This window comes from Carassius auratus, unplaced genomic scaffold, assembly GCF_003368295.1.
Source record: "Carassius auratus strain Wakin unplaced genomic scaffold, ASM336829v1 scaf_tig00029285, whole genome shotgun sequence".
Lineage (NCBI taxonomy): Eukaryota > Metazoa > Chordata > Actinopteri > Cypriniformes > Cyprinidae > Carassius > Carassius auratus.
In genome coordinates this window covers 186,570-199,390 of record NW_020525757.1, presented here as the reverse complement: position 1 = coordinate 199,390, position 12,821 = coordinate 186,570, and the positions used below count along the sequence as shown (strand labels likewise).

Below are 12,821 nucleotides of genomic sequence, written 5' to 3'. Positions count from 1 at the left end.
GACACCAGTGATGAGGACCGACCACCACACACACCAAAGAAAAGGAGATCCGCACTTGCAAACCTCCTTGGACAAACATTCCAGCATGCCAGATCTTACCTGACCCCATCATCACCTAACTCCAAGGCTAAAAAGGAGGTTCAGCAATATCAAGAATCCTCACCTCTACCACTCTCAGATGAGCCATTGGGTTGGTGGAAATCTGAGGCATGCAAGTACCCACACCTTTCCAAGCTGGCCCAGAGGTACCTGTGTGTGCCAGGGACTAGCGTGCCATCAGAGAGAATCTTTTCTACCACCGGTGACATAATCTCTGCTCAGAGGTGTGCTCTTACATCTGAGCATGCTGATCAGTTAGTGTTCCTCAAGAAGAATATGCCTTGATGTGTCCACTGTTTACAGTAACTTACTACTGACGTTTCAGTATTATGGTTTACACGTTAATGTTCATGTTGTTTTGTAATGTTCAAGCACTTTTATCTGTCTAGATGTATAGTGTTTACATTTAAGACCAGGAGGCAGTGAGTTATTATGCAAATGCATATTTCTTTGCACAATGTTGGAAATGTTGGCATTAATAAATGCATACTATTTCCTTATTCCCTTATTCCTTCTTTTTCTTTTCAGTCAAATATATCATGATATATCGCTGATGAAATTTCTTCCAATATATTCAATATCGTAGATATCGTGAATTGTGATATTATCATATCGTGGACCACATATCGCCACAGAATTGAATCGTGAGGTACCTGTATTATCCCACCCCTATTCTTGTCTACATCTGCTCCGGTGGTGAAACAATTGTGGACTGATGACAGTCACTCAGAGCGGGGGATGTATTCCTGAAAGTGGGTTTTGTTTGTTAACCCCAGAAAAGGGAAACTCAGTGTTTTCGTTTCCAATAAAATAAAAGAACTAACTAAACCTCTCTGTAAGTTACCATAGTAATTTAAACCTGGGAGCAGGTTTTCTTCTGTAAACCAAGAGTTTCAGTCTCCTCCCCCTTTTTAAACCATAAGCCATGTTTAAATACCTCATTCATCCATTCACGCTGCAAAAAATAGCTTTTATTGCTAAGATTTTTTTTGCCTTATTTAAAGTTCAAATATCTAAAAATGTATATATCATGATGCACTTTTTATATAAGAAGTGCTCCCGGAAGCGGGGCATGACGCGGTCGATCCTCTCCCTCACATGCTCGATCGTGGTTCGATGGGCGGTCGGCTGCTGCTCCCAGGCCTCTCGGGCGACATCGAGCAGGCCACGGGGCTGCCGCCCAAACAGGAGCTCGAATGGTGTGAATCCAGTGGAGGCCTGGGGGACTTCCCAGATGCCGAAGAGGACGTACGGCAGCATTTGATCCCAATCCCGTCGGTCGTCCGCAGCCACGCGGCGGAGCATCTGTTTCAAGGTTTGGTTGAACCTCTCGACCAGCCCATCGGTCAGTGGGTGGTACACAGTGGTCCGAAGCTGCTTGACTTTTAAGAGGTGGCAGAGGTCAGCCATCATCCGGGACATGAAGGGGGTGCCCTGGTCGGTCAGTATCTCCCGGGGTATGCCGACCCGGCTGCACAGCAGGAAGAGCTCCTGGGCGATGGCCTTGGACGTGGCTTTGCACAGTGGAATGGCTTCGGGGTACCGGGTCGCATAATCCACGATGACGAGGATCTGTTCATGTCCCCGGGCGGACTTCGGCAGCGGCCCTACGAGGTCCATTCCTATCCGCTCAAAGGGCACCTCAATTATGGGCAGCGGGATTAGCAGAGCTGGGGGAGGAGTTTGGGGGACGTCCGTTGGCAGTCCGGACACGCCTAACAAAACCGCTTGATCTCCGCCTCCATGCCGGGCCAATGGAACCGGTCCCGGACTCGGTGAGTGGTGTTTTGCGCCCCCAGGTGGCCCGCCATAGGATGGGAATGGGCGAGCTCGATGATCGTCTGTGTCTTCGTGCATGGGACTACCAACAGCTTGACCTCCTCCCCTCTCCGCTGTGCGACACAGTACAGCAGGCCGTTCTGAACCACAAAGTGTGGGGTTGGGTGTGGTGGTGGTTGGACCTCCTTTCCCTCAACCACTCTCACCTGCTTCCAGCAGTGCTTCAGCCGGTCGTCCCCGAGCTGCTCCTTCATAAAACTTCCCCCACCCCGTACCTGCTGGAACACATCATAGAAAAGGTTAGCACTTTTGGGGGGGGGGGACTCACCATCTCGAAGCGTGGCCAGTCTCTCCCCAACAGGACGGGCACGGGCAGGTCCCTGACTACGCCCACTTCCAAGTCCTCGTGTAGAGTGTTACTCGTCGGGTGGGCACGTTCTGGGTGTCCCCATGGACGCAGGTAATGGAGAGGCGCGCTTTGGTTCCCGTCCGTGGGGGAAACAGGGAGGACTGGACCAGGCTCACCGCACTTCCAGAGTCCAACAGGGCTGTATAAGGTCGGCCGTTAATGGTAACCTCGGTCTGGGGTGCCCCTTGCGGTGGCTCCAAATGGACTGCATCCTGCATGCCGGGAACCGCCGACCTGCTGACTGTGTGCTGGGTGCCCTCTGGAGTGCGTCGCTCCTGGTACACCCTCCGGGGAAATGGTGGTGCTCGCTCCCCAGCCTCTTGTCGCATTGTCATCTCCGCTAGCTCCACGGCCTCGACGAGCTCTCCCACGGTGCGTGGATTCCTCATTCTGGTCGCCTGCCGAAGGGGCCGTGGCAGGGCGCACAAATACCGGTCCACGACGACACATTCGGCCACTTGGGCGGCGCTGAGGCTCCCGGCGAGCAACCAGTGATGGGCAAGGTGGTTGAGTTCGGCAGCTTGGGCGCGGGCTGGCAACCGACTATTATACTCCCAGGCTTGGAACAATTGGGCCGCGGTGATGGGGGACAAACTCACACGCGCCAGAATTTCCTTCCGTAGTTCATCATAGGATTCCTTTTGGTGGGCTGGCATGGAAAAGTAGGCCTGTTGGGGTTCCCCGGTCAGCAACGGTGCCAGTATCCGCGCCCATTCTTCACGGGGCCAGTCCTCTCGTGCGGCGATGGATTCAAACATGCCCAAATAATGCTCTATGTCGTCGTGGACGGTCATCTTCGGTAGGAGCTGGGTGGCTTGAGTGCGCGGGTCCGACAGCGGGGCTTGCTTAGCGGCTGTGAAGCAGAGACTGGCGACTTCACGCTCCGTTTCGCTTTGGCGAGTGGCCATGTGCTTGACGATCTGCTGCTGGCGAATGCTTATTTCCGTCAGGTGCTTGAGAAGCTCTTCCATAGCTGGGGAGGGAGTCACCGCCTGACGAGATAGCAAGGGGGGGGGGGGACAACTTGGTGAACCAGTACAGTCAGCGGAGTCGGTGATTCTTCGGTAATCTGCCCGCATTCTCCACCAGTGTCACGGGCTGAAGAATCACACGACAGGGTTTGGTGCAAAAGTGAAGCCCCGGAGGGTGTTTTATTGAAAGGTGCTCTGTGTAGTGCTGAATCCTGTAGTGTCCAGTGCTCGTCCTCGGTGCCACGTGATCCTGTTTGCCGGCCGGCTGAGTGCAAGGGATCTTGGTGTCCGGTGCTCGGGTGGCGTATACAGTATTGTTCAAAATAATAGCAGTACAATGTGACTAACCAGAATAATCAAGGTTTTTAGTATATTTTTTATTGCTACGTGGCAAATAAGTTACCAGTAGGTTCAGTAGATTGTCAGAAAACAAACGAGACCCAGCATTCATGATATGCACGCTCTTAAGGCTGTGCAATTGGGCAATTAGTTGAAAGGGGTGTGTTCAAAAAAATAGCAGTGTCTACCTTTGACTGTACAAACTCAAAACTATTTTGTACAAACATTTTTTTTTTCTGGGATTTAGCAATCCTGTGAATCACTAAACTAATATTTAGTTGTATGACCACAGTTTTTTAAAACTGCTTGACATCTGTGTGGCATGGAGTCAACCAACTTGTGGCACCTCTCAGCTGTTATTCCACTCCATGATTCTTTAACAACATTCCACAATTCATTCACATTTCTTGGTTTTGCTTCAGAAACAGCATTTTTGATATCACCCCACAAGTTCTCAATTGGATTAAGGTCTGGAGATTGGGCTGGCCACTCCATAACATTAATTTTGTTGGTTTGGAACCAAGACTTTGCCCGTTACTAGTGTGTTTTGGGTCATTGTCTTGTTGAAACAACCATTTCAAGGGCATGTCCTCTTCAGCATAGGGCAACATGACCTCTTCAAGTATTTTAACATATGCAAACTGATCCATGATCCCTGGTATGCGATAAATAGGCCCAACACCATAGTAGGAGAAACATGCCCATATCATGATGCTTGCACCTCCATGCTTCACTGTCTTCACTGTGTACTGTGGCTTGAATTCAGAGTTTCGGGGTCGTCTCACAAACTGCCTGTGGCCCTTGGACCCAAAAAGAACAATTTTACTCTCATCAGTCCACAAAATGTTCCTCCATTTCTCTTTAGGCCAGTTGATGTGTTCTTTGGCAAGTTGTAACCTCTTCTGCACATGCCTTTTTTTTAACAGAGGGACTTTGCGGGGGATTCTTGAAAATAGATTAGCTTCACACAGACGTCTTCTAACTGTCACAGTACTTACAGGTAACTCCAGACTGTCTTTGATCATCCTGGAGGTGATCATTGGCTGAGCCTTTGCCATTCTGGTTATTCTTCTATCCATTTTGATGGTTGTCTTCCGTTTTCTTCCACGTCTCTCTGGTTTTGCTCTCCATTTTAAGGCATTGGAGATCATTTTAGCTGAACAGCCTATCATTTTTTGCACCTCTTTATAGGTTTTCCCCTCTCTAATCAACTTTTTAATCAAAGTACGCTGTTCTTCTGAACAATGTCTTGAACGACCCATTTTCCTCAGCTTTCAAATGCATGTTCAACAAGTGTTGGCTTCATCCTTAAATAGGGGCCACCTGATTCACACCTGTTTCTTCACAAAATTGATGACCTCAGTGATTGAATGCCACACTGCTATTTTTTTGAACACACCCCTTTCAACTAATTCAACTAATTGCCCAATTGCACAGCCTTAAGAGCGTGCATATCATGAATGCTGGGTCTCATTTGTTTTCTGAGAATCTACTGAACCTACTGGTAACTTGTTTGCCACGTAGCAATAAAAAATATACGAAAAACCTTGATTATTCTGGTTAGTCACATTGTACTGCTATTATTTTGAACAATACTGTACATACACGGAAAGTGTGACAAAAATGTTATCATGGGTATCGCTAAGCCATTTTTAGGGGGGCGATATGCTTCTATATATTATTTTTATATTAAGATGAAGGGAATGTACCACAGGGAAATACCAGATTGTGGAGGTGTACTTTTAATAAGGTCCTGGCCACATCAGTCCAAACAAAGAAGTTTATTGTATGAGCATATTACAGTTGTTCATCAGTAATAATGAGTGATACATTCTAAAGTCTACAATGAAAAAGTATCATATGACTCTTTAAGTATCTGAGTTCATCTGACAAGGGAAGTCGTGGCCTAATGGTTAGAGAGTCCGACTGGCAATTGAAAGATTGTGAGTTCGAGTCTCGGGCCGGCATGAATTGTAGGTGGGGTGAGTGCATGTACAGTTCTCTTGAGCAAGGCAGTTTCTGCATTATAAAAACCATTACGCCTATGGGATGTCCCCACTTTTCACAAAAACAAACGTGTGTGTTCACTGCTGTGCGTGTGCACTCTGGATGGGTTAAATGCAGAGCACGAATTTTGAGTATGGGTCACCATACTTGGCTGTAAGTCATGTCACTCACTCATTCATCTATTAAGGGTATAAGTGTAGATAAATCTTATCCTGGACATACCTGGATCACACATTGGGCAACACTCTCCATTAATTTCATATTCTGCATTATTACAAGCTGCCATACAAAGCACAATGTTCACGGAGAGGAGAAGAAGCAGTTTTAAAAGATAACAGAATATACACATCTCTGGGAACTAAAATCATCTGCAGATGTGGTCATTTTGTGCTTTGTGTTTCATGGACCTGAAAAAGAGATTTGTGTTAGAAAATAGACAGAAATAAATTGTGCCAGACACTTTTGAATTCATTTTACTAAAATGTATTAGTCTCAAAACTAAACACTAATTATACATAGTCTCATTATTTTATACATTAACTCTTTCCCCGCCAGCATTTTTTAAGAAGTTGCCAGCCACCGCCAGGGTTTTTGATGATTTCCGCTACATTTTAATGGTCCACAGAATATTTTATTCTATGAATATATGTACATGCTACACATCAAAATAAAGATCTTAGCTCTGCTTTCAAAAAAACAAAAACAAGAAAAAAAAAATTTAATTTTATCTTCATTTTTTTTATTGCCACCTGAACATAGATAGGTTTTGTCAAAAACACAACATTGACAAAAAACTGAGAAAAAGGCATTTTTATCAGTTTTATAATTTTGTGCTTTTTCAAGCTGAATACATTCAGATCTCATTTCCATCATATATAAAACTTAATTAAATAAATAACAATTATAAATAAATCTAAAATATATTAAATTTAGGCACTGTAATATGCTTTTGAGTGGTACACAGAGTAACATTTCCCAGGATGTAAGGGGACACCACAACTTTTGCAGTAGAACAAGGTCTCCTTCCGCAACCCCTAATGTACACAAACTCTGCATCCTCTGGTTGGGTGTTAATTTTTGGGAGTGGGCAGGATTGGAAGAAGTTCATGAACAGCAAAACTGACATTCAGCCTGTTTTTTGGGTCAGTGTTGTATGGTGCTCTTGGAGTGTTTTCAGTAGCACTTTTCTCCCCACCACTAGCATACATTTCGCTGGTCCATGATTTTATAACCCTCTGGATGAATGAGAGAAGAGTGTTACAATTACCCTGTGGGCTTTTCGCTTTGTAAATGACAAAAGTGTTGAAAAAACTGATCTGAAATAGATACATGACAGATTTCTTTGTCCACTTGTGTGACTTCCTGATAAAAGGGTACACCATGTTTTAGTCTAGTTTGTCAACATCATTCATTTCATGATTGTATTCCACAATGCATGCTGGTTTTTGCTTTGAAACTTTTTCTAGGTGGCCTCTGCCATACCTCAACATGTTCCATGTTATTCAGATGGAATGTTGTAACCATTTTCACTCTTTGTTTGTCTCTCCATGCCAAGACCATCACATTTTTGTTGTGAGGCATGATTGTTTCCCCAATCCTAAGGTCAGCATTTCTGACATCTTGAATGACTGGCGGTTCACCTCTGTTTTTTCTAATTGTACCACATACATGGGTTTTCACATCAAGTAGGCTCTGATACATTTAGTGGAATTTGGACACAAGGGTGATCCAAGACGGGGCGGATTTTGTATAGCCTGTCAGTACAATTGCCTGGCCTAGTTGTATTATCATTGAAGTGTAGAAAAATGGGCTGCACGAAGTGTCGTTTAAGCATCGATTTCGCAACATACAAATCCACGATAGTCACATCGCAGGATGTGCGATGTAGGCTGTCGTAGTTGATCCGTTATCCATTAACTGTACGGGCCAGCTGCTCCCCGGCCCTTGACAAATGCGATTCATGGATTAATTGCACAGCTCAACCATCGCAAAGTGAAAGTTTATCATTTGCATGTGTTTTTAAGTCTTGTCAGTTTAATAGGGCACATATAGGCAAGGCAAGTTTATTTATATAGCACATTTTGTACACAATGGTAATTCAAAGTGCTTTACATAAAATAAATTAAAATAATAATGAAGAAAAATAATAAGAATAAAACAAACCGGCATGGGCGGTATGCCAGCGGTGGAGCGTGAAATGGCATCTTTAACATCTTTAACATCCTTGGGTCTAGATCGGGTGACTGATGACCCATGCTGTCCCCGGAAAGAGTGTGAGAAGACCGATAACCTAGTGTGTCGAACCTACAACTCAGCCACACGTGCAGCCCGATCTGGTAATACCTTAGCCATAATTCTCGCTTCTTTATGGAAACTTATAAATCCGGAGGATCGGGACATTATGGGTTTGGTCGATGCAGCCCTGGTTACGCACGCCCAGCTCACTAGAGACATTGGGGCTTCTATGTCATCTGCAATCCTTTCTCGTAGGTAGATTTGGTTAGCACAGACTTCCCTAATTGATACTATCAGGAAGGAACTGACCTACATGCCCGTCACACCAGGCCGTGTGTTCCACCCAGACTCTCAGACGACACTTGATAAAACTGAGCAAGCACGGAAGAGAAGAGAATCAGTGCAACGCACATTTGGTCCCACTAAGGCAGCTACACAGTCATATCGAGGCTTTCAGCCCCCTCATCATCCCCATTTTAGTCGGCCAGGAACATGGGAGTTCAACAGAAGACAAAATACCCATTCTCAAAGGTTTGATAGCAGCCAAAGTGCCAGACAAGCCCCACAGCATTCACAAATGGCTCGGTCTCGTACATCAGTTAGAGATGCACCACAAAAGAAGCGAAACCCCAGGGGCTCAGGCCCCTACGGGGGAACTGCATAGCAGTCCTGGAAGAGCTGCCGGAATCTGCTCCCAGCTATGCCTGGACAGATGGGAGAGGAAAATCTCAGATCGTTGGGTAATCACTATGATAAAAAGCGGATACAGAATCTAGTTCCGGCAACGACCTCCTTCGTTTTCAGGGATTCACTTAACTGTGGTCAAAGACGCAGTCCAGGCAGAAATTTTATCCAAATAAATAACAACCCTTCTTAGGAAGAAGGCAATTACTCAGCTACAACCCTACGAACAGCACACTGGGTTTTATTCAAACTATTTCCTTGTGCCCAAAAAAGATGGTGGTCTCCGACCCATCTTAGACCTAAGACGTCTGAATGCATACATAAAAGTGTTGCCATTCAAGATGCTGGCCACCGCCCAAATCTTGGAGGTTATAGAGCCAAAGGAGTGGTTTACAACGCTAGACCTCAAAGATGCATACTTTCATGTGCCCATTCATCCAGATCACAGGAAGTTCCTTCGCTTTGCTTTTCAAGGCCAAGCATATCAATTCGAGGTCTTTCCCTTTGGCCTTTCCCTCTCTCCCCGTGTATTTACCAGGGTGGTGTCAGCCGCTCTTTACCCTCTTCAGGCAGTGGGTATAAAGATCCTCCCATACCTGGACGACTGGCTAATCTGTGCACCAAGCCGTCACAAGGTTCTAAGAGATACAGAGGCTGTTATCAACCATGTACAAGAGCTTGGGTTCCGCATGAATCTCGAAAAAAGCAATGTCGAAGCACGGCAAGAAACCGTATTTGTAGGGTTAGTTTTGAACAGTCCTCACCGCCGGCTGATCGGTCACAGCTGCTCCCCATCAGCGTGCGCACTCTTAAGCAGCACACGCTGCACTCAGAAGACGGTTTCGAACCGAATGCAATGCTGGTCTAATCCCTCTCTCAGTTCTCAGCAGAAAGCAGCAAGTGACCGACAGCCCACCCACTTTGGAGCTCGTCAGGACACCGACTTTCACTTTGGTTGGCACCAAAGAGCACACGGGAAGCACCAGCCACCAGGAAGCGGCTCAACTCACTTCACCAGGCACCTTGCACTAACAAATAAATCCACCCTCCGGGGCATTTCATTCACAAACTTATATATATTCCAACATTGTGCATGTTCATAAAGATAGAACACTTTCTCATATATTTTCTTATCTTGTCCTCTACACGTTCTGCCACCTGGGAATGAGGAATGAGATCTGGGCCTTGAATGCATCCACTCACTGTCCGTAGTATCACAGTCTGAACTGTCACTGTCCACTATTCGACACACAAGTGAACTTTGTCTTCGTCCAGATCAATCTATCTTCTGCCCGTCCATGACTAGAACTTTCTGTGACAACATGTGCATCTCTCTCACTAGAGGGTGACATGAAAGTGGATTTTCAAATCTGTCCCTCCCCACTCCCGCAAAAAAAGAAATCCCGTCCTGTCCCATGAAAAAACTGTGCTCGGCAAAAATCTGGCTCGGCTCGGTGTTAATCTTCAGTTCGCGCTTCACAACAGTTCAGTCAGTGTACTGTTTGAGTAAATGAATTACTCCGGGATATTGGTTTGTTTTAACTCAGAGGGAGTGTCAGCAACATTAAACAAATTAACAGCTTAAGTAATTTGTGGATTAATGCATATTGGAGACACAAACTGTTTAAAACTATTCAGTTCGATTTGGTGAACTGGTTCAAAAAGATTGGTTACATCGAATGATTCATTCGTGAACCGGATATCACAAACTGCTTTGTTTTGAACTCTCTCACAACAGACACGGAAGTTAAGACAATGCTGAATAAAGTCGTAGTTTTTGTTATTTTTGGACCAAAATGCATTTTCGATGCTTCAAAATATTCTAACTGACCCTCTGATGTCACATGGACTACTTTGATGATGTTTTTCTTACCTTTCTGGACATGGACAGTAGACCGTACACACAGCTTCAATGAAGGGACAGAGCTCTCGGACTAAATCTAAAATATCTTAAACTGTGTTCCAAACCTGTCTTACGGGTTTGGAACAACATGAGGGTGAGTTATTAATGACATAATTTTGCAAATTGGGCGAACTAACCGTTTAACTGTTGTTCCTCTGACTCAGATGAAAGGAAGACAGTACCAGTACAAATAAACGGTTGATAAATGGTAGAATTTATATCATATGTTTTTGGAACCGATGCAGGAGCGCCACACTTTTGGACTTAGCCGCATTTTTGTCTCACAACTTCGTACTGATCAGTTTCAGAATGATCAAATAAGGATTGTTTGGACTCCAAGTCCATCAACACCTCCAGTACTTGATCAGCCGTATACCTCTTCATTTTTCCGTCAGATATTTTGACCTACATTCTCGCTACTCCATTCATGTTTGAGAAAAAAGTTCCGTACTCTTTCAGAGCATGCGCATGGGTCTTCCTTACCGTAGAACACCCATTTTTTTGTTTTTTTTTCAAAAACCCAGAAAATTCCGTGTTTGGCGGGGAAAGAGTTAATGCAGCAGCAGGTGACTCAACTCCTTAAGACAAGAGGAATGTCAATTTACAAAATGAATATATTTCATATTATATAACATATTTAGGAAAGAAAGTTAAAGCATTAATTTTTAATTAACATTTGAAGATGCTGCATAACTCCATTCCCTAGATTTGATCACAAGACTAAACTACTCTAAATATAGTTCAGATATAATCTAGTTAATTATAAGTGAGATAAATACAAAGGGGATGTTTATATAAATACCAGTCATTCAGCAATCTCACATGGGTTTGCAGGTAAAACTCCCAGATCTAGAACCAAACAGAAAAGAGGGTGAGTGAATAATGTTTAAATCACAAATAACTATAAAAACACAAACTGTTCAACATTTACACTTCATGCTGCATCATGTTTATCTGTGTTTTAGTCAGTCAGAATACTGAAACCTGAAGTAAAGACATTTCTTACTGATTTCTGTTTATATTTCTGAGTATAACTGCTGTAAGAGTATAACTACAAACTCTTGCTGAGTATCGAATTTAGTTTAACAAGTATTTTTTTACCTTCCACCTCACCCTGCAATTTAAACAAGAATCTGGACTTTTATGTAAATGGTTTCTGTTATAATTGCTTTATCATTTTACAACAGGGAAACAAAAAACACGAGGAAGTTTACACATGACTACACGTGATAATGACAACATCAGATGTAATTGTCAGGGAATTAACATACAGCTAATCATATGAACGATAAGCTGTCATTTTGTTCTTTTGGTATTCATCTTTTGAGAGTCACTTTGAATAAAAGCCCCAGCTAAATGAATACAAGTGAAAGTAAATGAAAGAACAGGGGAATTAGTTCATGGTAATCATGGCCACTCTAGTCAATGCTTGTGTTTATCCCCGCTTCGCTGCTCTCCACACTGCATCTGTAAAGATATACACATAACCCTCCTTTGATGAAATATAATGGCTACTGTAGCCAAAATCCCAACAAAATCCGTTGGCATGTCTTATCACAAAAGGAAAAATTACGTTTAAATTGCACAACATCAGTTAATGTAAATAGTATCATATTGCAATGCTTTATCAACATTTACAAAATATTGCCAAAGTTTAACACAATGGAAATGTGCCTACTGAAGCAGCAGGAGATGACATGAACATTACAGAAACTACAGAAAATGAGCCGATGCTATCATAACTAGAAATGTGCTGGTATTCAGTACTGTGATATATCACGATAATGAACATGCACGATATTGTTATCATGGGCTCTTCAATATACAGATAATTATTTATTACAAATTATACAGAATTGTGAATGCATTTTAAGAATACTTTTCCCATCAACTGGTCAAAAGATGTGGACTCTTGATGTAAACAAGCACAGATGAGAAGCTAGGGATGGCGATATTCAAAAGAAGCGGCATTTAATAGACAGAGCCGTAGATCACTGACAATCTACGCAATATTGCGTTCATTATTGCAGATGAATCGCCTTTGATAATGAACATGATGTTGCATAGCTTGTCAGTGATCTACGGCTCTGTCTATTAAATGCCACTTCATTTGAAAGCAAGTGATGGCAATTTAGCGTAATCAGGGAATCGGCTTTACTGACAATCGCATGCGATATATCGCCCATCCCTATGAGAAGCGCATGGTAGAGAACATGAGAGATGCTCTGAATGAAAGCCAAGCACACTTTCACTCTCTGACAGAAGATGGTGCTGAACAGCAGAAATTAAGTCAAGTTGTGACATTTGCCAAGTATGGTAGCCCATACTCTGAATTGGTGCTCTGCATTTAACCCATCCAAGTGCACACACACACAGCAGTGAGAAGTGAACACAC

The 12,821-nt window shown here is 43.8% G+C and overlaps 1 protein-coding gene across 1 annotated transcript in view; it reads right to left on the bottom strand.

The window, feature by feature from the left end:
- The window catches only part of LOC113079802 (tumor necrosis factor receptor superfamily member 14-like), a 40,789-nt gene that overhangs the window by 4,042 nt on the left and 23,926 nt on the right, over nt 1-12,821 (bottom strand). The window contains exons 2-3 of the mRNA XM_026252026.1: nt 11,229-11,275; nt 5,827-6,011 (exon numbers count right to left, since the gene is read on the bottom strand). Of these exons, the coding sequence (XP_026107811.1) occupies nt 5,827-5,953 (127 nt within the window). The 5' untranslated portion in view covers nt 5,954-6,011; nt 11,229-11,275. The remainder of the gene's footprint in view (nt 1-5,826; nt 6,012-11,228; nt 11,276-12,821) is intronic.